Source organism: Neofelis nebulosa, chromosome 8 (genome assembly GCF_028018385.1).
Source record: "Neofelis nebulosa isolate mNeoNeb1 chromosome 8, mNeoNeb1.pri, whole genome shotgun sequence".
Lineage (NCBI taxonomy): Eukaryota > Metazoa > Chordata > Mammalia > Carnivora > Felidae > Neofelis > Neofelis nebulosa.
In genome coordinates, this window is record NC_080789.1 from 87,340,284 (window position 1) to 87,365,562 (window position 25,279).

General features: G+C 38.7%; 1 protein-coding gene across 2 annotated transcripts in view; it reads left to right on the forward strand.

Annotated features, from left to right (window-relative positions):
- Positions 1–25,279, forward strand: part of GYS2 (glycogen synthase 2) — a 56,898-nt gene that overhangs the window by 3,654 nt on the left and 27,965 nt on the right. For both annotated transcript variants that reach the window (XM_058743425.1, XM_058743426.1), the window contains exons 2-5: positions 5,213–5,394; positions 9,312–9,503; positions 17,571–17,753; positions 23,726–23,870. In XM_058743425.1, the coding sequence (XP_058599408.1) occupies positions 5,213–5,394; positions 9,312–9,503; positions 17,571–17,753; positions 23,726–23,870 (702 nt within the window). The remainder of the gene's footprint in view (positions 1–5,212; positions 5,395–9,311; positions 9,504–17,570; positions 17,754–23,725; positions 23,871–25,279) is intronic.

Sequence of the window (25,279 nt, forward strand, 5' to 3'; positions counted from 1 at the left end):
GGGACCCTGATAAAAGAGGATCACAAGGAGTTTGTAAACCTTTAAAACTGTATCTGAAAATGGTATGTATAAGTCCTCTTGGAGAAGAGTACTGAATGCTTTCATCAGATTTCCAAAAGCCTTAATGACTGATGTAAGGACCACTGCTCTAAAGTTCCCTAAACCCTGAGTTCCTTTTTGTTAACCCAAAGCGTCAAGAGACAAAATAAAAAAGCTATTTCCTCTAAGTATTGTTTTCCAAATGGATTTTCTCTAAGGCAGAATAAAAAGGATTCCACTTTTCCCAAGTCTTAAGATATTTATCTTTTTGTGATATTGGTCATTTTCTTCCTCTGTCCCTCCCACCCATCACTTTTAAAAATCCATCAATATGTTGTTCCACACAGTTTCTTACAATCTTGCTGTCTAGAGCCTGTGGGCTCTGGGGTAAGAGTTCCTGGATTGGAATCCCAACTCATCATTACCTGTGTGATGTTGGATCAGTCTCATAGCCTCTTTGTGCCTCAGATTCTCTATTTAAAAATAAAGATAATTATAGCACCTACCTATAATGGTGTTGTGCAAATGAGAAGAAATACCAATTGAAAATCACTTAGAACAGTGCCTAGCATTTAATAAATGCTCTGTAGGTGTTAGCTTATTCTTATTTCTTCATAAAATTTATTCATAATATGAGGAAGTTGGATCATTCATTTTCATACTACCTTTCACTTTGAGCAATTCCATGATTCTATTTTTAAATGCAAAAGCAGAGAGGGGGAGGGGAAAGATATGGATCAGGGTTACAGTAATTACGGTTGAGGTGCCTTTGCCCAGTGTGGATATGCAGTGGCTGTGTCAGTGGCATCCCAAGCCCCACCACATGGAACACAATCTATGCAAAAACTGCTTGACACACACATAGTTTCAAGATGAGCACTAGTCTCTTCACTTCCTTTTCATCCAGATTACCATGTCTGAGCCCTCCTGTATAAAACATTTGGAGTTATCATTGTGGAATATTCAGGGTGGGGAGTGTCTAAAGTCTTGCTTTGAGTGTATTGTCCTCCACTGCCCCAAACTGCATATGCTTTAATTTAAACCACAGACCAGCAAAGCTCTGGACACATAACCATTTGTTGACCATTGTTACCAGTAACTCTTTCCCATCAGACCTGGTGCCCAAAGAATGATGTCTAACTGTATAATGACTTCCCCTGCTCTGCAACTGTATCTTGGAATAGGAGGGTCAGGTTAGTAGCTATGCATACAGAAGTCATATAACTTCCAAATTCTGTAAACTTTAAGCAATTAAAAATAGTGAAGATTCTCCCAATATATAAAATACAGTGGACCCTTGAACATTTTGAAGTATGTGGATCCACTTACATGCAGAGTTTTTTCAATAATACAGTACATCACTGTAAATGTATTTTTCCTACCTTATGATTTTTTAAATAAACATTTTTAAATAAACATTTTCATTTTTAAAATAAACATTTTCTTTTCTCTAGCTTGTTTTATTGTAATAAGATAATATAAAATACATATAACATGCAAAATATGTGTTAATTGTTTATATTATCAGTAAGGTTTCAGGTCAACAGTAGGCTATTAGCAGTTAAGTTTTTGGGGAGTCAAAACTTATACGTGGATTTTTGACTATGTGGGGGGTTGGCAACCCTAACCACCACATTGTTCAAGGGCCAACTATACCTCCTTATTATATAAAACATGTATATCCTGTTGTCTATAATATATTTAGCATAATAACATATAACTTATTATACAGAGACAACATCTTATTTGGCTGGTGTCCATATGCCATACTGCTTTGGAATCCTGATTTTAGCAATATAAGCAATGTTTATAGATGAAAATTTGGGGTTTTAACTATCTCCATGGCATATGCCATGGGATCTCATCTTTTCTTTCTTATGAAAGGCCTGATACTTTGCCCTCACACTAAAGATAGCTCCCATGTTGTTTCAGGAAAATATAGATCAATAAAATACAAAGTACATGTTTGAAAGTGAAGGGTGAATCCAAATTCACTGACCTATGCTGTGGCAAAACAATAATTCAATAAAAAATATGTGTTGGGGAATGTCTGGTTTATGCTCCAAATTTGAAAATAGGAATGATCCTATTTCTATGCCATCACATTCACCTGTAGTTAGCATGCCAGGAGAGGAATTTGGGGTAACGTGTGGCATTTAGACAAAGAAAAAGCTGAAGGAAATTAGTTGGCATCTAAATATGAGGAGGACAGCGAGAGGCTAAAACGGAGCTTGACTATATGAAATAGTGGTGAGGTGACCTCCCCATGAATAGACGCACAGGAAGAAGTCAAGGGGGGAAGATTCATTTTAAATTAGGCCCCAACCAATACACGATTGCCTTTTTTTTTTAATTTTATGTTTTTATTCCTGATAGACTGAAACAGCATATCCATAGTATTTATGACAGTCTAATGCTATTTGGGGACTATCCTCATCAAAGTTGAAATGGGAAAAAGAAGTAGCAAATTAATTAGCAATGTTTAATTTTGCATTTCAATTCCCACATCTAATCATTCTTTTTTGTTTTTTAGTAAAGATTTTCTCTTCTCCTTTTTGTACTTTGGCAAATAAAAATGTATTTGCATTTACCCAAGTGTATTTGAACTTGAAACACATAATCTAACAAACAAGAATGTCCTAAGATCTCTGGGCAAGATACATAGTTGTACATAAAAGAGAATTTTCAAGAGTAGAGATGTAAGTAAGGCATTAATAAATGTGTGCCATCAGAATCCTATATCATAGCCCCTGATAAGATAAAGATGAAGGAAATAAGTCTACAGAAGAAATTATTTGAAGATTTTGTCTTTTTATGGATAGCAAGTGTGAATAAAGCTTATATATAAGTACGTTGCTATGATGTGACTCTTTAAAGAAAAAAGTTTTAGCTATTCTTGCAAATTATTTCTCTAAATTTGTTTTCCTCAACAAATGGTTTTAACAGTTCATAAAATTTTCTGAAATTTGGAGAAATGTTTAGGCATATTTGGTTTTGGCCTCAATGTATGTCATCTCAGATTCATTGTTGATGGTAAGTGAATCCCGTTGGTCCTGGTCCAGTCTAGAAGTCTCTGATGGCAAGGTTTACAGGTTTTCTTCATGTGTTCCATGCTATTCTCATCACCTGACATCTGAAATGTGATTGATAATGTCCTTACCATTCTCTGTTCAAGTTAGTTTCAAATTTCTCTAAATTTTCTATAGTCATAAAGTCTTTTCTTAGAGATGAAGTTCTTAAAGACAATAAGTTTATGTAGACTCATGAAAATTGCTTGCATGTAATATTTACATTTGGGAAATTATATTAACTCTTCTCTTTTGTGAATTAATGAATCCTGTTGGTCTCATATAATAGTACGAACATTTGCATTATGTGTCTCACCTCTTAAAAATAATTTAACCAAAAGTATATTTTGAGGTTCAGGTGTAAAGAAAAATTTGCAGATGGCAATTCTACCTTTTGGTCATAGATTGTGATTACTGGTAAGATTTATTATTTAAAGCCTAAATTACCGAGACAATTTAAGAGATGCAATTGCTATCGAACGCTCTATCCTGATGAATTGAAATAACTTATGAAAACCTGAGATGAAAAATAGGAATCTCTCTTTTTAATATACAAGTAATAAAATTGCTCCAGGAAATAGAGCTGAAGATTGGTGCCAGGACTGTGTTAGCTTTGTGATTTCTCACGGCATTTCTTGAGTTGTTTCCTCACTTATAGCTCATGGACAAAGAATTATTCAAGAAGTTGGTTCAGACTGTTTTCATATTCTCATACAACATGATTGCTTAGAGCCAGCACCAGATATTCTGCCTGAGTTTACGAAGGTCGTCTTCCCCTTGGTCCTCCCTATTCCTCTTACCTACCTGCCTCTCAAACCTTTCCTTTTGCATCCTGTTACTCTCCCCTTGCACACTGTGCTGTCAACTTAGGGCCTTGGGTGTAACTCTTCTCTCTGCTTAAAAAGTTCTTCCCCATGATAGCTGCTTGCCTAATTTCTTCACCCTTTTCAGTATTTACTCAAATGAGCCCTAGGTTGGGATACTTCTGCTACAACTTGCCTTCTGCCCCCAAGCTAAGTAATATTTTATCCCCACTGAACAGAAGAGCTAATTGAGCCTTAGACAAGTTGAATTAACTAGTTCAATTTAAGTTGTTGCCAATTTTTTTGCCACAGTAATGCTTCAATAAATATCTTAATAGACATCATTTGGCACTCTTCTTATTTCCCAGAACAATTTTCTAGATGTGACATGCTGGATCCAAGAGTGGGCATATTTCCCAAGAGTGTACATATTTTTTTGGCCCTGTGTCTTAGTAGTCATGACATCAGTTCCAGAGGGGAAAAATGAAATACCATGTGAAAATTTGTGTCATTGGGTTCAACATGAGGTTTGGGCCAAGCATCCCACCTCAAAATCTATCAGCTCTTTTCTCTTACCAAAAGGTACCTTGCTGGTTACTTTTGAAGGTAAGTGGTTCTTTATCTTGAGAGACATGCTCATCATTTCAGCAATGGCTGTTACATGGACATACTCTGGCCCCTTGGACCACTGCAAGAGTAAAAGGTGAAAACTGTTGCTGAGGGTGTGTGTCGTGACAATGGCTATGGGAAACAACTTTGACCCTTCAGTGTGGATAGAGCTTTAGGCTACATACTGCTCTATTCCAATCATCTCTTCAGATTTCCTTCAAATGTTTGGAATTCTCTGCTGCTGCCAACCTGCTGCTCTCTGACATGCACCCAGAAAAGGCTTTAAAATATGCATTGAATTGAACCAAATAGTAACTATTTGTTGGTGTCCTTTAAAAATTTTCTTTTAAGGGGGAAAAAAAAGTTACAGAGAGAGAGGGAGCCAAACCATGAGACTCAGGGACTGAGAATAAACTGAGGGTTGATGGGGCATGGGGGGAGAGGGGAAAGTGGGTGATGGGCATGGAGGAGGGCACTTGTTGGGATGAGCACTGAGTGTTGTATGGAATCCAATTTGACAATAAATTATATTTTTAAATAAATAAATAAAACTTTCTTTTAGAAAGTTAAATAAACTCTTGTGCTTGATAAATCCTAAATGCTAACTTAAAAACAAGGACTCATTTCCATACCTTCATCACTTAAAGTGAAATACGAACCTGAATGATAAACAGAACCATTCCTTTTCAACAGTTGGTGGCATCTATACTGTGATTCAGACGAAGGCCAAAACCACAGCAGATGAATGGGGAGACAATTATTTTCTGATTGGCCCCTATTTTGAGCATAATATGAAGACTCAGGTGGAACGGTGTGAACCTATAAATGATGCTATCAGAAAAGCAGTGGACACAATGAATAAACATGGCTGCCAGGTAAGGGACACCGACTGACACTTCACCCAGCAAGACCTAGTAAAACTGTTATGTGAGAACAGACCACCATTCACATGACCTCACAAGAGAAGACTATCTCCTTAGGGAAAAGGACAGGGTTTGTGAGAAAGATGATCAATTTAAGTGTAAATAGGTTACATTTGAGGCACTTTGTGAAAACCATCAAGAAATGTCCAGGAGGGTTATAGGTTTGGAGCTCAACAAAAAGTATAGGATAGAGATGTGTGGGAGAAAGTTATTTGTGTTTAAATTGTAGTTGACATTATGGCTGTTGATAATATTATTCAGTAGAAGTTTATAGACTAAAAGCAGATGTTTTGAGCCAAACCTTGAGGGGAGTGTCAACATGTTAGAACATCTATATTAAAAAACAAAACAAAAAAAACCCCACAACTCAGAGATTGTAAAAGTAGAAACACAGCTAGTGATACAGAAACAAGGATGTACAATTCCTAATCCTCAGAACCTGAAAATATGTTACCTTATATAGCAAAAGGATTTTGTATATTTGGGTCCCGAGGTGGGGAGATTACCTTGGATTATTGAGGTGGGCCCAATGTAATCACAGGGGTCCTTATAAAAGAGAGTCAGTAGAGTCAGAATCAGAATGAAGATGTGCCAGTGGAAGCAGAGGTTGGCCTAATAAGTTTTGAAGATGGAGGAAAAGGCCACATGCCAAGGAATGCAGTAGCCTCTAGATGCTGGAAAAGGCCAGAAAACAGACTCCCCTAGAGACTACAGATTGACTGCGACTCTGCCAATGTGTGGATTTTAACTCACAAGACCTGTTTCAGATTACTGACTCCCAAACAAGTACGGTCATAAATTTGTGTTGTTTTAAGCCACTAGGTTTGTGGTAATCTGTTGCTATCATAACAGAATAGGTCAAAACAAGTGAGGAGTAAGTTTCAAGTATGAAGAAGGGATTAAGTCAATGAAAGATTAAACCAGGGTAAATTGGGTTTAGCAACATTCAGGTCTTTCATGGTAATCTTGTGAAATATAGCTTCAGGAGAGATGAGTGTTAAAGCAGATTGCAGTGGTTGAAGAATGACTGAATTGGGAGGAAAAGGGTACAGAAGCTGTGTCAATGAGAGTTTTCTATGAGAAAAAAGGATAATTAAGTAGTTTGCAAGTGGCATTGTTTTGAGAATTAGTGTTTTATTAAATGTGAGACCTGATCATATTTATATGCCAAAAGGAAACACCTAGCAGACAGGAAGAAGTTGAAAATTCATAAGAAATGGACAATCGAAGAGAGTAAGATCGTTGAGAATTGGAGAGGGAACACAATCCAAAGCACTATTGAGAGGATTATTTTCCCCCTTTGACTCAAACAGAAAATAAAGGATGAATGCAAATAGGGATAAGTTGATCAAGAAGCAGGATGGTCTCATTTTTGATGATCTTGCTGAAATAGGAGTTGAAGGTCATCTTGTAAGAGTTAGGAGGAAAGTGTTAAAATAAGATCATCTGAGGAAGAAGATCTGAAAAAGGAAGATGAAAGAATTTCTGGACACCTTGAGGTATACTCGTAACTTTTTAGCGGCACAAATATGCATGACTGTGACTTTCTCCAGCAGCAACCAGTAGCCTGGGGGTAAGTAAGTGCAGGAAGTTGAATAATTGGGGATTCAGTGAGGTTTAATTTCAGCAATGGGATGAGGTGGCACAAGTCCTGGAGGTAATTAAACAATTGACTGAATTAATGGTTGAAATTGATGGACAGTTATATCTAAAATGGATAGGAAAGGAAGCAAAGTCAGAAAGGAGGCAGTGATATAGGAAAAAATGGAAGGTTCCAGGAACTGGAGGTCTTGAAGAGGAAAAAAAAAAAAAAAAGAACATACACACTGGGAGAAACAGAGTGAGAGAAGTGCAGGTATAGACATTGTGGGCAAGTAATAATTCCATTATTATTATTATACCAGAGGAGGAATAGTTTGGGTTTTGACAAGGATAACGATGCAGCATGAGCTTGGGTGGCTGAAATGCCATGGACATGAAGCTCTTTGAAGTTAATAAAGTCAGATAACTATGAGGTATATGTGTAAGATAAAATCTTGGATTTTGAAATTGCCCAGAAAAAGATGGAAAAATAACCAGATGATTAATAGAACAAGGAAAGGTAGTATGTTTGAATACCATAAATTTCAAAGATGTCTTTATACACAAATAATAAAATTTCAGCGTAATGAAAAAAATCCAAACTTCCTTCACACTCATCCCAGGAATATAGTTTCTGGGGGTGGAAAAATGACAAGCCTTCATTGAGATGTCCATGTGGGTAGCAGCATCTACAAGTTATATGCAAGGCTTAAGATGCAGAAGATTTAAATGAAGGGAACTTGAGTTCCCACAGAGCACAGGGAAATATATCAGTGAGTGTAGCATAGAGAACATAGGAAAATGAGAGAGGGATGCCTGTTGTACTATTGGGGTGAAATAATAAGACTCTGGAAGGGGCTTGCATTTAAAGCTCTTTGAAAGAAGAGGGAGATGAAAAGCATAATTGACTGATTGATCTCAAGGTTCTAAATGTATTTCTGATGTACGGATGTTTCTGTTATAGCCAAGAAGTCACTGGAAGCCAATACAAGCTAGCTTACATTCTCTAGTATCAACACTTCTCTATGACCCTAGCTCACTGTATCATATGTCACATATTAGGCACTAGTCATTGAATGAATACATAAATCAATGAATGTGCCAAAGAGAAAACTATTCAAAAGTTGTTTAGGGCTCAGGAAAACTCAGTCTGAAAAGGGAGGAATGCCATGATAATTGCTAATCACAATGGGAGCAACCGACAGATAATGGAGGTCTTTCACAGTTGTCCAAGGCTAGATGGGAGAGAAATCACCATGCATTCCTGAGTCCTGTGCAACAGAATGATGATCAAATGGGCTTTCAAGCTCTCCAAATTCAGCGTTGGGTGGAGTCACAAGGGTCAATATTTAAACATGTGGACACATTCAGTTTACCCAATGAAAGGCTCTTAGTTTTCACCAATTTCCAAGAAGCGCTTGAAGTGATGTATGGAGTTACATACCATGAAATAGGAGAATAAACATAAAATAAAACTCAAGACAAAAGAATGTGTAAATTACTATAGAAAAAATAGAGGCCAAAAAAAAAAAAGTTAAAACTTACATATACAGTGATTATATAATTACAATTGGAAAAAAAATGAGAGCTAATACATTAAAACTTGCACAAAATAAAATAGGAATAAAGGACTTCAATTTGGAGAATGTAATAGGATTAGACTTTGAGCTGCTAGATTAAAGAGATAAAGTATCTTGGGCAATATATTTAGTTAAGACATCTGGCAGCAACCCTATTGGGAAACACTTTGTGTCACCTTTTTTTTTTTTTTTTTTTGATAGAAGGAAAGAAAGAAATCGTATACATTTGTCCACAGAAACACATTTTTCTAGCGTGACCTATTATTACAAGTCCTGTTGCATATAGGGAAATAAGTGACACCATAGACACTATATCCCACTACAAGTTAAAGATACAGACCAGTTCATCTTATGACTTTATCATAAAAACATAGACCATGATATTAAATCCTAAAACCATGAACTCAAGGTCACAGTAGGATAATCAGAAACAGATGGACAAAGATCACATGATCTAGATACTTGGTTTTTAAATGACCACATTTAATGAAGAGCAAGAACTTGGAGGTTCTAGATGAATGCATGCAAGCCCATTCCATCTTCAGGCTCAAATATCAGATGCTTTGGGTTACCACTACAGCTTCCTATACAGCTTGGATCATCTGCTGTTGAGTTCTAAATAAAGTGTACATACTCTAAGCATAAATACCTTTTTCTCCCTTGCATTGCCTGTTATTACCGCAAGCTCATGTGTTCCTTATATGGCAGGTGTACTTTGGAAGGTGGCTGATAGAAGGGAGTCCTTACGTGGTGCTATTTGACATAGGCTCTTCGGCTTGGAACCTGGACAGGTGGAAGGGAGATCTCTGGGAAGCATGCAGTGTCGGCATCCCTTATCATGACCGAGAAGCCAACGATATGCTAATATTCGGATCTTTAACCGCCTGGTTCTTAAAAGAGGTATAGTTTATCATATAGTCATACAACAGAGGAGGAACATGATTGTGGTCTGTGCCCAGCAATGATCCCATGATTTTGAGATTAAGGTAAATGCAATGATGCCATCATGATTGTCCTAATACATTTCAAAAGAATCTGAGAAAATGTTAGCTTTCCTCTAACTAGATACTAGCCTTTGGGATGGTTGATGATCATGCACTATGTACATGAATTCTAGACTTATAGGAGTAGAAAGTAGCTTGAAATATTTGGTTTTGTTTATGCACGAGTACTTGTGCAGTTGCAGTGGCTTTTAGATATTTTCATCATTTTCTAAGGGCTGAAGTGATCTCAGCAGGTGCTAAGGAGTCCACAGTACTGAAATATCCCCAAAATGAAAAATAATTAAAAAATAAAAAACCAAGAGCCTTAGAAATCAATTCCTGTGAAACAAGCCAAGCCTGCACTTTTTTAAGTTCTCAAAGCATGGCAGGAGGATTTTTTTTTTTTGCATTCCTTGCATTAACTCAAAATGATTATGCCTAACTTAAATATCAGAAGGTGAAGGAAGAACATCCCTAGCAAAGGGGGGGTGTAGTCTAAGGACAAATCACAGAACTGCATGCTTGGCAGTGTGTCCCCTTGACCAGTCTTTCTTACCGATGAAGTCATATTCCAATAGCCACAAAAATGTTGCCTTGAAGTCAAGGGGAAGGTGAAGGTGCAGTCCCATTGCTTGTGTTGGTGACAGAATTAGGAGAACAGGGTGAGGGTACTGACAAGATCTGGCTTAATGACAGTAAGCAGTTTGTGTTATCATCAGTTGGTGGAACCAACTCTTCCTCTGAAAACTACCTCCCTGAGCCACTGCCCCCCAGGACTGAGGTCAGCTTCCATGTGTGTGTGTGTGTGTGTGTGTGTGTGTGTGTGTCTGCCCTCTTCCTTTCTGTTAAAGAGAACTGGAGAGGAGAGAAGCAAGAAAATAAACCCCCAATATTCTCTAAAATAAAGCCATTTCAGAAACAGAAATTTTCTTTGATTCAAAGGGTAAATAAAGACATTGACAAAAATCCCAGGCTGCTGGGCAAGCCCTGTTTCTGCAGTCACCTCTTGGATGCCACCAATCTGTGCAACTGCTAATAACTGTGAGGAAATTTTGAAGAGCAGGTACTCTAAAATACAAAGGTCCTAGCCTAAGTCAGTGGTTCTCAAAGAGTATTTCCATGGGCCACCAGCAGCATCGCCTGCAAACGTGTAAGACATGAGAGCTCTTGCCTCCAGCCCAGAATTATTGAATCAGATTACCTGGTGATGGGACCCAGATATCCATGATTAACCAGCCTTCCAGGTGATGCTGATGTTCTCTAAATGTGAGACCTGCCTCCTTGGGTAAACTTTCGGCTTCCCGATTCTCTGCTCAGTTTTCTTGAATGCACATGTTTTGCGTTATCAATTCTACTCCCTCATTGAGGAAATAGGCAGTCATAATGGCAGTGGGATGTAAATATTAATAGTAGAATGTAAAGGGTGAAACAAGGTAAGTTTAAGGCAAAGAAACTGACACCTCCCTAGTTTTATTTTTTTTTATTTTTTTTTATTTTTTTAATATATGAAATCTATTGTCAAATTGGTTTCCATACAACACCCAGTGCTCATCCCAAAAGGTGCCCTCCTCAATACCCATCACCCACCCTCCCCTCCCTCCCACCCCCCATCAACCCTCAGTTTGTTCTCAGTTTTTAACAGTCTCTTATGCTTTGGCTCTCTCCCACTCTAACCTCTTTTTTTTTTTCCCCCCTTCCCCTCCCCCATGGGTTTCTGTTAAGTTTCTCAGGATCCACATAAGAGTGAAACCATATGGTATCTGTCTTTCTCTGTATGGCTTATTTCACTTAGCATCACACTCTCCAGTTCCATCCACGTTGCTACAAAAGGCCATATTTCATTCTTTCTCATTGTCACGTAGTATTCCATTGTGTATATAAACCACAATTTCTTTATCCATTCATCAGTTGATGGACATTTAGGCTCTTTCCATAATTTGGCTATTGTTGAGAGTGCTGCTATAAACATTGGGGTACAAGTGCCCCTATGCATCAGTACTCCTGTATCCCTTGGATAAATTCCTAGCAGTGCTATTGCTGGGTCATAGGGTAGGTCTATTTTTAATTTTCTGAGGAACCTCCACACTGCTTTCCAGAGCGGCTGCACCAATTTGCATTCCCACCAACAGTGCAAGAGGGTTCCCGTTTCTCCACATCCTCTACAGCATCTCTAGTCTCCTGATTTGTTCATTTTGGCCACTCGGACTGGCGTGAGGTGATATCTGAGTGTGGTTTTGATTTGTATTTCCCTGATAAGGAGCGACGTTGAACATCTTTTCATGTGCCTGTTGGCCATCCGGATGTCTTCTTTAGAGAAGTGTATATTCATGTTTTCTGCCCATTTGTTCACTGGGTTATTTGTTTTTTGGGTGTGGAGTTTGGTGAGCTCTTTATAGATTTTGGATACTAGCCCTGTGTCCGATATGTCATTTGCAAATATCTTTTCCCATTGCGTTGGTTGCCTTTTAGTTTTGTTGGTTGTTTCCTTTGCTGTGCAGAAGCTTTTTATCTTCATAAGGTCCCAGTAATTTACTTTTGCTTTTAATTCCCTTGCCTTTGGGGATGTGTCGAGTAAGAGATTGCTACGGCTGAGGTCAGAGAGGTCTTTTCCTGCTTTCTCCTCTAAGGTTTTGATGGTTTCCTGTCTCACATTCAGGTCCTTTATCCATTTTGAGTTTATTTTTGTGAATGGTGTGAGAAAGTGGTCTAGTTTCAACCTTCTGCATGTTGCTGTCCAGTTCTCCCAGCACCATTTGTTAAAGAGACTGTCTTTTTTCCATTGGATATTCTTTCCTGCTTTGTGAAAGATGAGTTGGCCATATGTTTGTGGGTCTAGTTCTGGGATTTCTATTCTATTCCATTGGTCTATGTGTCTGTTTTTGTGACAATACCATGCTGTCTTGATGATTACAGCTTTGTAGTAGAGGCTAAAGTCTGGGATTGTGATGCCTCCTGCTTTGGTCTTCTTCTTCAAAATTACTTTGGCTATTCGGGGCCTTTGGGGTTCCATATGAATTTTAGGATTGCTTGTTCTAGTTTCAAGAAGAATGCTGGTGCAATTCTGATTGTGATTGCATTGAATGTGTAGATAGCTTTGGGTAGTATTGACATTTTGACAATATTTATTCTTCCAATCCATGAGCAAAGAATGTCTTTCCATTTCTTTATATCTTCTTCAATTACCTGCATAAGCTTTCTATAGTTTTCAGCATACAGATCTTTTACATCTTTGGTTAAATTTATTCCTAGGTATTTTATGCTTCTTGGTGCAATTGTGAATGGGATCAGTTTCTTTATTTGTCTTTCTGTTGCTTCATTGTTACTGTATAAGAATGCAACTGATTTCTGTACATTGATTTTGTATCCGGCAACTTTGCTGAATTCATGTATCAGTTCTAGCAGACTTTTGGTGGAGTCTATCGGATTTTCCATGTATAATATCATGTCATCTGCAAAAAGCGAAAGCTTGACTTCATCTTTGCCAATTTGGATGCCTTTGATTTCCTTTTGTTGTCTGGTTGCTGATGCTAGAACTTCCAACACTATGTTAAACAACAGCAGTGAGAGTGGGCATCCCTGTCGTGTTCCTGATCTCAGGGAAAAAGCTCTCAGTTTTTCCCCATTGAGGATGATGTTAGCTGTGGGCTTTTCATAAATGGCTTTTATGATCTTTAAGTGTGTTCCTTCTATCCCGACTTTCTCAAGGGTTTTTATTAAGAAAGGGTGCTGGATCTTGTCAAAGGCCTTTTCTGCATCAATTGACAGGATCATATGGTTCTTATCTTTTCTTTTATTAATGTGATGTATCACGTTGATTGATTTGCGAATGTTGAACCAGCCCTGCATCCCAGGAATGAATCCCACTTGATCATGGTGAATAATTCTTTTTATATGCCGTTGAATTCGATTTGCTAGTATCTTATTGAGAATTTTTGCATCCATATTCATCAGGGATATTGGCCTGTAGTTCTCTTTTTTTTACTGGGTCTCTGTCTGGTTTAGGAATCAAAGTAATACTGGCTTCATAGAATGAGTCCGGAAGTTTTCCTTCCCTTTCTATTTCTTGGAATAGCTTGAGAAGGATAGGTATTATCTCTGCTTTAAACGTCTGGTAGAACTCCCCTGGGAAGCCATCTGGTCCTGGACTCTTATTTGTTGGGAGATTTTTGATAACGGATTCAATTTCTTTGCTGGTCATGGGTCTGTTCAAGCTTTCTATTTCCTCCTGATTGAGTTTTGGAAGAGTGTGGGTGTTTAGGAATTTGTCCATTTCTTCCAGGCTGTCCAATTTGTTGGCATATAATTTTTCATAGTATTCCCTGATAATTGTTTGTATCTCTGAGGGATTGGTTGTAATAATTCCATTTTCATTCATGATTTTATCTATTTGGGTCATCTCCCTTTTCTTTTTGAGAAGCCTGGCTAGAGGTTTGTCAATTTTGTTTATTTTTTCAAAAAACCAACTCTTGGTTTCGTTGATCTGCTCTACAGTTTTTTTAGGTTCTATATTGTTTATTTCTGCTCTGATCTTTATTATTTCTCTTCTTCTGCTGGGTTTAGGCTGCCTTTGCTGTTCTGCTTCTATTTCCTTTAGGTGTGCTGTTAGATTTTGTATTTGGGATTTTTCTTGTTTCTTGAGATAGGCCTGGATTGCAATGTATTTTCCTCTCAGGACTGCCTTCGCTGCGTCCCAAGGCATTTGGATTGTTGTATTTTCATTTTCGTTTGTTTCCATATATTTTTTAATTTCTTCTCCAATTGCCTGGTTGACCCACTCATTCGTTAGTAGGGTGTTCTTTAACCTCCATGCTTTTGGAGGTTTTCCAGACTTTTTCCTGTGGTTGATTTCAAGCTTCATAGCATTGTGGTCTGAAAGTATGCATGGTATGATTTCAATTCTTGTAAACTTATGAAGGGCTGTTTTGTGACCCAGTATATGATCTATCTTGGAGAATGTTCCATGTGCACTCGAGAAGAAAGTATATTCCATTGATTTGGGATGCAGAGTTCCAAATATATCTGTCAAGTCCATCTGATCCAATGTATCATTCAGGGCCCTTGTTTCTTTATTGCTCATGTCTATGAGGAATTGTTTTATATATTTGGGGGCTCCGGTATTCGGCGCATAGACATTTATAATTGTTAGCTCTTCCTGATGGAGAGACCCTGTAATTATTATATAATGCCCTTCTTCATCTCTTGTTACAGCCTTTAATTTAAAGTCTAGTTTGTCTGATATAAGTATGGCTACTCCAGCTTTCTTTTGGCTTCCAGTAGCATGATAAATAGTTCTCCATCCCCTCACTCTCAATCTAAAGGTGTCCTCAGATCTAAAATGAGTCTCTTGTAGACAGCAAATAGATGGGTCTTGTGTTTTTATCCATTCTGATACCCTATGTCTTTTGGTTGGCTCATTTAATCCATTTACATTCAGTGTTATTATAGAAAGATACGGGTTTAGAGTCATTGTGATGTCTGTATGTTTTATGCTTGTAGTGATGACTCTGGTACTTTCTCTCACAGGATCCCCCTTAGGATCTCTTGTAGGGCTGATTTAGTGGTGACAAATTCCTTCAGTTTTTGTTTGTTTGGGAAGACCTTTATCTCTCCTTCTATTCTAAATGACAGACTTGCTGGATAAAGGATTCTCGGCTGCATATTTTTTCTGTTTAGCACACTGAAGATATCGTGCCAAGCCTTTCTGGCCTGCCAAGTTTCAAAAGAGAGATCAGTCATGAGTCTTATAGGTCTCCCTTTATATGTGAGGGCACGTTTATCCCTTGCTGCTTTCAGAATTTTCTCTTTATCCTTGTATTTTGCCAGTTTCACTATGATATGTCGTGCAGAAGATCGATTCAAGTTACGTCTGAAGGGAGTTCTCTGTGCCTCTTGGATTTCAATGCCTTTTTCCTTCCCCAGTTCAGGGAAGTTCTCAGCTATAATTTCTTCAAGTACCCCTTCAGCACCTTTCCCTCTCTCTTCCTCCTCTGGGATACCAATTACGCATATATTATTTCTTTTTAGTGTATCACTTAGTTCTCTAATTTTCCCCTCATACTCCTGGATTTTTTTTATCTCTCTTTCTCTCAGCTTCCTCTTTTTCCATAACTTTATCTTCTAGTTCACCTATTCTCTCCTCTGCCTCTTCAATCCGAGCTGTCGTCATTTCCATTTTGTTTTGCATTTCGTTTAAAGCGCTTTTCAGCTTCTCGTGACTGTTCCTTAGTCCCTTGATCTCTGTAGCAAGAGATTCTCTGCTGTCCTCTATACTGTTTTCAAGCCCAGTGATTAATTTTATGACTATTATTCTAAATTCAGTTTCTGTTATATTATTTAAATCCTTTTTGATCAGCTCATTGGCTGTTGTTATTTCCTGGAGATTCTTCTGAGGGGAATTCTTCCGTTTGGTCATTTTGGATAGTCCCTGGAGTGGTGAGGACCTGCAGGGCACTTCCCCTATGCTGTGGTGTCTAACTGGAGTGGTGGGCGGGGCCGCAGTCCGACCTGATGTCTGCCCCCAGCCCACCGCTGGGGCCACAGTCAGACTGGTGTGTGCCTTCTCTTCCCCTCTCTAGGGGAGGGATTCACTGTGGGGTGGCGTGGCCCGTCTGGGCTACTTGCACACTGCCAGGCTTGTGGTGCTAGGGATCTGGTGTATTAGCTGGGGTGGGTAGGCAAGGTGCACAGGGGCAGGAGGGGTAGGCTTAGCTCACTTCTCCTTAGGTGATCCACTTCAGGAGGGGCCCTGTGGCAGCGGGAGGGAGTCAGATCCGCTGCCAGAGGTTTGGCTCCGCAGAAGAACAGAGTTGGGTGTTTGCGCGGAGCGAGCAAGTTCCCTGGCAGGAACTGGTTCCCTTTGGGATTTTGGCTGGGGGATGGGCGGGGGAGATGGCGCTGGCGAGCGCCTTTGTTCCCCACCAAACTGAGCTCTGTCGTCCGGGGGGCTCAGCAGCTCTCCCTCCCTTTGTCCTCCAGCCTTCCCGCTTTCTGATTTTAGTATATGTGCTGCCGAAGCGAGCACACCTTCCCGCTTTCTGAGCAGAGCTGTTAACTTATGACCTCCCAGACGCTAAGTCGCGCTTGCTGTCGGAACACAGTCCGTCAGTCCCCTCCGCTTTTGCCAGCCAGACTCGGGGGCTCTGCTTGGCCGGCGAGCCGCCCCTCCGCCCCGGCTCCCTCCCGCCTGTCCGTGGAGGGCGCACCGCCTCGCCGCCCTTCCTACCCTCTTCCGTGGGCCTCTTGTCTGCTCTTGGCTCCGGAGACTCCGTTCTGCTAATCCTCTGGCGGTTTTCTGGGTTATTTAGGCAGGTGTAGGTGGAATCTAAGTGATCAGCAGGACGCGCGGTGAGCCCAGCGTCCTCCTACGCCGCCATCTTCCCTCTCCTCTGACACCTCCCTAGTTTTAGATCTAGACCAGGATTAGACCTATGTTCTCAGGGTCTTACTAAATTAGGATTTGCTTCTAAACAAGTTATTAGTCCCCTTCTGCCCAGTTCCATATTCTTAAGATAATATGTCAGTTAAAATGCTTTTGAGTGCAAATAACAGAAAATCCAAATAAGATGGGGTTAAAACATGAAGTCATTTATTGTTTGTTTCAAAATAAGCTTGTAAGAGGGTAGTCGCAACTGATTCAGCTGCTCAGCGAGATCTTCAAGAATATTATTGCTATTATTCATTCATCCATTCAATGAATATTTATTGAGTGCCTCCTGTGCATTTGTTCTATGAGGCCCCTCTGTAGATACAAAAAATAAATCTGATCCATTACTGCAAGGAAGGATTATACCATAAAAATACATAGGTTTTATGAACATGCGGCTAAATCCTATAAAACAATTCTGCTTGCTAAATCTGTACACATCATGTTTAACTCTCTTTAAAATTTGCTAAAATTAACAGGTATGATAACTTTCCTTATGCTGTGGGTCATGGGCAAGGTCAGGCTTTACCAACTGTTTTAAATGCTTCTTCTCTGATGTAGGTGACGGATCATGCAGATGGGAAACATGTCATTTCCCAATTCCACGAATGGCAGGCAGGAACTGGACTGATCCTTTCTCGAGCTCGGAAGCTTCCTATCGCTACAATATTTACCACTCATGCCACACTGCTTGGCAGGTATCTCTGTGCAGCAAACATTGATTTCTACAACCATCTTGATAAGGTAAAAAGTCCTTCCTCTTTCCTCCCTCACCACCTTTCTTTCTGATCCTTGAAACTGAAAGATGAGAAGTATTGATCTTTACATTTCATCTGCCAGCCAGATGGCAGAAATGCCCTTTTAACTAATCAATATTCATGACAAAGCCTCCCCTGAGGTGACAGCTGATTCAGTTTAACTTTGTTCAGAGTGCAGTAGAGTGTTGTGGTGACAGGCCGATGTCTACCTACTTTGGAGCTACAGGCCCAAGATCCCAGGAGGCATGGTGGGCGTAGGTGGGTTGGACTCCTGTCTACCCTGAAGCTGGAGAAACACAGTGAGAATGCTAGATCCACACGAGCTCTGAGTGGCAGCTACAGACCAAAGGTTCTAGGCATACAGCTTGCACTATGGGTCTTCCTCTCTCCTTCGAATGAATAAATGGTCAGCTTTCTCCTGTAACTCTGCAATGTGTAGGTGGAGTTTTGTGGGAGGGTCAAGTAAGACAGGTTATATAGAACAGGGATGTGGATCCTTGGTGATCAAACAGTTGGGTTTCCTTATCCTAGTGGATTGCCCAACTCTAAAGAGGACCAAAGTCATTCAGTCTTGACTTTTTTCTTTTGTTTTCTGTCAGTTAAATCAGATTAATAAAAATATATCTTTTATATTATCATGTCAATAATATCAACAAAGTATCTGAGTACCACAAAGTCAGGCTTTTACAAATTTGGTATCTATATTGCCAATGAAATCAACTTAGCATTTTAGGGTCCTATTTACTATCAGAAAAATTAGGAAATTGGAAAGTTGATTTCTAAAGACTTCCCCAGTTTAAAAAAGTCCTAGGATTCTGTGGAAATAATATGTGCATGTGTGAGTGGTGTGTATGTGTGTGTGAGAGAGAGAGGGAGAGAGAGAGAGTTTGTAATACATGAACACTTAGATAACGGTAGTGGTAAGCTGTCCTACTATCTCAAAGACCTCTGAGTGCAGGAAAGTTCTTTCTGACAACCTTTAACATTTGAAAAGCAATTTGTGGTCTTAATGAGAGTTTTTCTATAAAAAGGTCAGACTAATCTAAAGGTCAGATTGTAAACATAAGATGTACATTCAAAATAAAGTCACCAAGGAATTCAGAAAGTCAGATCAGGGAAATTTCCTGATGGTATGTAGTAATGGTAGACTGATAAGGGCAAACCAGTGATCTGTGATAAGCTCAGAAACCTTATTTCCCAGAAAAGAGCAGACTTTGATTTTTGTGAAAGAGAAAATATTGGAGAAGCATATCAAGTATTTTACTTCAGTATACTTAAGACCATTATATAGTAACAATTAATAAAAACAACTAATAAAATTCATTGGATATTATTAGTTGCTTTTAAGTAAAAAAATGATTACAGTATATAGTTACATAATTCAATTTTATCCTCTTAATAAAATATCCTTTTATATCATACTTTTTTCAAATAGGATATATCTCACCAGCTTAAAGCTCTTCACTGGTTGAAATATGTGAGCTTAGTCAGCCCCCCTGTCTTTCTAGTAAAATATCCTTCCCAGCAGTGTGAGTATAGATCATAAGTAGTTAGGAACTAGATTTTGAGTTAAACTTCTAATCAGTTTTCACAGAAAAAGCCCCCATAATCATTTTCTACAGCAGATGCCCCCACCTCATGCTCACAATAGGTTCAGAATTTGGATGTTGCATAATAACAACAAATTTTATACATGAAAAATTTTTAAAAGTTCAACATAAGAGATGAGTCATAATTTAGTCTTTGATGCAAGACCCAGAATCAGGTAAGCTCTGAATCTGGCAAATAAATATGGGGGATAAATGGGAACAAGAATAATAGTACCCACCTGTTATAAAAACAGAAAAAGTAGGAGCACCTGGGGGGCTCAGTCAGTTGAGCGACCAGCTTGGCTCAGGTCATGATCTCACAGTTCATGAGTTCAAGCCCTGTATCAGGCTTGCTGCTATCGGCACAGAGCCTGATTCAGATCCTCTGCCCCCACCCCTCCCTGCCTCTCTCCTGCTTGCACTCTCTCAAAAATAAAAATTAAAATTAATTTAAAAACAGAAAGAGTAGAACTATTTCACTTAAATTTTAATTGCTCATTGAAAATATGTTTAGTTAATAGCCAGTTCAAAAGGACTTTGATGTCGCTTTAAGTTTTTAGTTAACTCTGTTAACTAAAATAGCATTTCAACCATTTTCAGCCAGCATATCAGTCTTCTGAGACTCTCCAAGAAGATATTTCCAAATTCATTTTTATTGGTCTAGCCATTGATCGATTTTCCCCTCAATTATAATGGCTACATAACTACTGCTTTAAAAAAAGGCCATTAATTTTCTTATGCTTTGGACTCTCTTTCTTTGATGATATCAGGATTTCCTGGATGGAAATGTAAGGACAGTGTTGTCTGGGATGAACAGACAGTGAAAGAAACCATAGACAATTGCTTGATGGATTTTAACTCTTCCATCTGACCAAGTTTTAAGCTCATCACCTTCAATCACAGAATTATCATCCTCTGTCACTAGACTGTGCTTTGCTGACTTATCTATGCTTTGCCTCACTTTTTGTTCTTTTTTACACATTTTCCTGAATTCAGGAAAAAGTAATGAGATATACAAAAATGTAGGAAAGTAAGATCCATGGTCAAAATATCCAGGGCCAGATATGTCCTAGATGTTGGAATTACCAGACAGAGATTTTAACAGGCTATCATAAACATGCGGAAAAGTGGACAATATGTATAAACACCTAGAGTTGCTGTAAACCACAGATGTGGCAAGCATACTGCAGGCCTGGAAGGTAATGGACCCCACAGGACCAGGAAAAGGCACATGCCTGTCTTCATGGAGACCTTTCACGGGATCACGAGGCCTGTACTATTCTCCCTTTGTATATCTGCGTATTTGGTGTGCTCATCTAGACATCCTATCTTCTTATCTCTAAATGTCCAGATGGTAAACCCTTCCCCATATATGAAATCTTATTACTTTCTACAATACCAACAGAAACAACAATAATGATGATGATTATAGGTAAAGTTATTGAGCACTTTCCACGTGCCAGGTGCTTTTCTAAACATCTGTTATGTGTTATCTCATTTAATCTTCACAAAAGCTCAGTAACAGAAAACATTTCATACTTTTTCCAGAGTTATTTTTTCTAAGCATAGACCGTCTTTATCATATGTTTAAATGAGCCTTTTAGTGCTTTCCACTGTATACAGGACAAAGGCTAACTTTCTAGCCTTGTCTATTGTCTTACTATGTCTCCTACATTCTATACTCTCTGCTACGGTCACATCAGATGCTATTTTTCTGCACATGCTATTTGACTTTATATTTTTTTACTTAAAAAATAGTTATTTATTTGTTTTGAGAGAAAGAGAGAGAGAGTGAGCAGGGGAGAGCCTGACATGGGGCTCGATCCCATGAAGCATGAGATCAGGACCTGAGCTGAAATCAAGAGTCAGATGCTTAACCGAGTGAGCCACCCAGGAACCCTATTTGACTTTATGTACTTGTTCTTTAGGACAGTTAATTTTTCAATCCAAAATAACCTTTCCCCAAATTAAAGTTTCATGTCCCAGTTCAAATGCCATTTTATTCACGTACATCTGATCCTTGAACAATACAACTTGGAGGTACAAAGATTAATAAATCATGGTCCTTGCCCTTGAAAATCTTACATTCTGGAAGTGATACTGACAATATAAACACTTGCATAGTATGAGCTATGTTTCCCTATTCTCAGTCCCACTCTGTAAATCAGTCTCACTCTGACCCTATGCCTTCCTCAGGCACTTACCTATTTCTGCCTAATTTTAACCTGTTTTCTCACTAATTTATAAGCTCTTTGAGGGCCACAGAAACAATAAATTACTCAACAAATATTGATTGAATGACAGATTTGATTGAATAAATGAGACCAGGCATATAAGCCTTTGGGAAAACTTCAGCTGATCCAAGGATACCATATAAAGCCCTGATTCAAACATTTTCAGATAAATAGTTGCAAACATTACAGACAAGAAAGAATCCTCTAAGACTTTCTTTGTTGTAGTCTTTAGAATCATCTACTTAGTCTTTTTTGGTATTTTCCTCTATATGGGACAGTAATTACTGGGACTGACTTGGTCGAGCTGGAGTCTAAATGTTCTATAAGCAGGAGGTAGCACAATCTTGGAGTCAGACTGATTAAGGATCAGTTTAGGACTCTGCTAAGACACATAATAGGAATGTGGTCTTGGGCAGATTTCCCAACCTCTACAAGCTTCAAGTTTCCCCTTCACAAAATGAAGACACAATACAAGCCTTAGTGGTTTATGAGGATTAAATATGACATCGTGCTTAGAAGAGAGCTTGATGAGTACTGTTGAGCTTCTAATACTCTTTATTATGGAAAGCACCCTGCTAATATAATACCAGAAACTTGATATACTTTTCTCTCTTAAACACAGCTAGTTTCATCTGCAGCTATGTGAGACATAATATTCAGCAACTAAGCAAAATGGCAAAAGCCCATAACTGTTGCCAACTATTTAATCAATTGTTTGGTGTTTGGCTTGTTGGTTTTTAAAGTTGTTTTGTTTTTTTTTTTTAAGTTAAGATACCCAGAATAAAGGATTATTGCACAATTTAACACACCATCCAATTAAAGTAACCATACATCTCTTGAAATTATACAGTGGTAGGAGTTATGTAACCCTGGAAAATCATTTGTCTTTTCTCTTTGTCAGAAAGCTTTTCAGTGAATTAAGGGTGATAATAATTATCCTTATTTTCAGTATCGACTTTACTGTTGGCTTTGTTTCTTTGCTTATGGGGAAAATATGATAAGGTCTTTGGGGAAAGTAATTAGCTCAATGTTTATAAAATGTAAGGTAAGTTAATATAATTAAGATATCAAAAATTAAGAATTCTAATTACACCAAAGTAGAAATATTCATGTGAGGATTAAACAGCAGTTTAGAAGCAGAAATGGACAATACTTTTTAAAATGTTTATCTATTTATATTTTGAAAGAGGGCGGGGGGAGGGGCAGAGAGGGAGGGACAGAAAGAATTCTAAGCAGGCTCTGTGCTGTCTGTACAGAGCCTGATGCAGGGTTTCATCTCAGGAACCGTGAGATCAAGACCTGAGCTGAAATCAAGAGTCAGGCGCTTAACCGACTAAGCCACCCAGGTGCCCCTGAACAGTACTTTTTAAAGCATGAGTGGCTGGGGGTGCCTGGGTGGCTAAGTGGGCTAAGCGTCGGACTTTGGCTCAGGTTATGATCTTGCTGTCCATGGGTTTGAGCCCCACGTCAGCTCTGTGCTGACAGCTCAGAGCCTGCAGCCTACTTGGGATTCAGTCTCTCCCTCTCTCTCTCTCTGCCCCTCTCTCGCTCATGCTCTGTCTCTCAAAAATAAACACTAAAAATTATTTAAAATAAATAAATAAATAAATAAAACATGAGTGGGTATACATTTTAGTAATAGGTTTAATAAAAAGTTACTACTTTTTTCTGGTCATAAAATTTTACACAGTCTTGAAGAAAAACAGTATGAATATATGTGATTTTGTTTTCCTTGTGTAAATGGATCAGTACAGCTGATCCTTGAACAGTACAGGTCTGAACTGCACAGGTTCACTCATGCACAGATTTTTCCAATAAGTACAGTACTATAAATGTATTTTCTCTTCCTTATGATATTCTTAACAGCATTTTCTTTTCTCTAGCTTATTATATTGTAAAAATACAGTATGTAACACATATACAAATATGTGTTAATCAACTGTTTTTGTCATTGGTAAGGCTTCTGGTCAACAGTAGTCTACTAGTAGTTAAGTATGGGGGGAGTCAAAAGTTAAATGCAGATTTCTGACTACACAGGGGGTCAATGCCACTAACCTCCATGCTTTTCAAGCATCAGTAGTATGAGAAAATGTGTTTGTGTTTTTGCTTTTTCCTTCTTTTTTTCTTTTAAACAGTTTGACATAGACAAAGAGGCTGGGGAAAGGCAGATTTACCACCGGTATTGCATGGAGCGAGCCTCTGTCCATTGTGCTCATGTGTTCACCACAGTATCTGAAATAACAGCAATAGAGGCAGAACATATGCTGAAGAGAAAGCCTGGTAATTATTATCTCTGAGTTTGTCAGCAATCTTTCAGTCCTAAATGACATTGAAGTATAAAAATTTTGTTTAAAACAAAGAAAAATCCATAAAATAATAGAGGAAAAATTGCATTCACTATTACCACCTAGATCTTTACACATATTTTAATTCTCAGTTTCAGTAGCTTTGTAATAAAATGAACACTAAGCTATATCTACAACATAGTAGTGTTCAATCTGTGCTTGTTGAATGAATGAGGTATGCTTGAAATAGGCCTATGTCCTAGGGTTGTCATAGTGACTTGGTGGGTGTAAGCAAGTTAAATTTTTTATTTTAAGGAAATAAAAGTTCAGAAAATATCAGAAATTTGTGTGAGATTATGTCAGTCCTACATCTTATGACATTGCCTCATCAGTCCTGTTTAGTAGAAACATACTGTTTTACTTCTCCCAAGACCTTGAAAGCTTTTCTGGGAACTATCTCCAGATCCATCTAGAGGTTGCAATGCCAAGAAGCATGTTCATAAAACATAACTCTAGGTGCTTGGGTGGCTCAGTAGGTTAAGTGTCCAACTATTGCTTTTGACTTAGGTCATGATCTCATGGTTGTGAGATCAAGCCCCTCTCTGAGCTGACAGTTTGGAGCTTGCTTGGGAGTCTCTCTCTCCCTCTCTCTCTCTGTCCCTCCCCTGGTTGTGCTCTCTCTCCCTCTTTCTCAAAATAAATAAATAAATAAATAAATAAATAAATAAACTTTAAAAAAAATTGACTCTATCACCTGGCCACAGCAGATTGGTCCAGAGGTAGATACCCAGCATAAACCAGGCCAATCAGAATACTCCCACAGGAGGGAGTCTAAACAGATGAGTCTGTATGAATGCACTCTTGTATAACAGAAATGTCAGCTTTGAGGGGCATCTGGGTGGCTCAGTTGGTTGAGCGCCCAACTCTTGATTTTGGCTCAGGTCATGATCTCACAGTTGGTGAGATGGAGACCCACTGTCAGCACAGAGCCTGCTTGGGATTCACTCTCTCCCTCTTTCTCTGCCCCTCCCCCACTCCCTCTCTCTGCCTCAAAATAAAATAAATAAACATTAAAAAAAAAAAAAGAAATGTCAGCTTTGAAGCTGTTGGCAGTGCCCATTTTTCTTCTATGTTGTATGGGATGCAAAGAAGGCTAACCTACAGTGAAGTACAATGAAAAGGAGAAACAGACTCTAGATTCTCCACAGTGATTTAAACTAATGGTTTAAACCAATTCCTGAAGCCCAGATAAACCCTTGCCATGAGACACTAGCATCCTGTGAATAAATTCCTCATTATTATAGATAAACCAGGGTTAGGACCTATTCACACAGTGTTAGCACTGGGTCTGTTACTTGCGACCAAACAGTCCTAATTAACATATCCTTTCTTTAATCCCTGTGA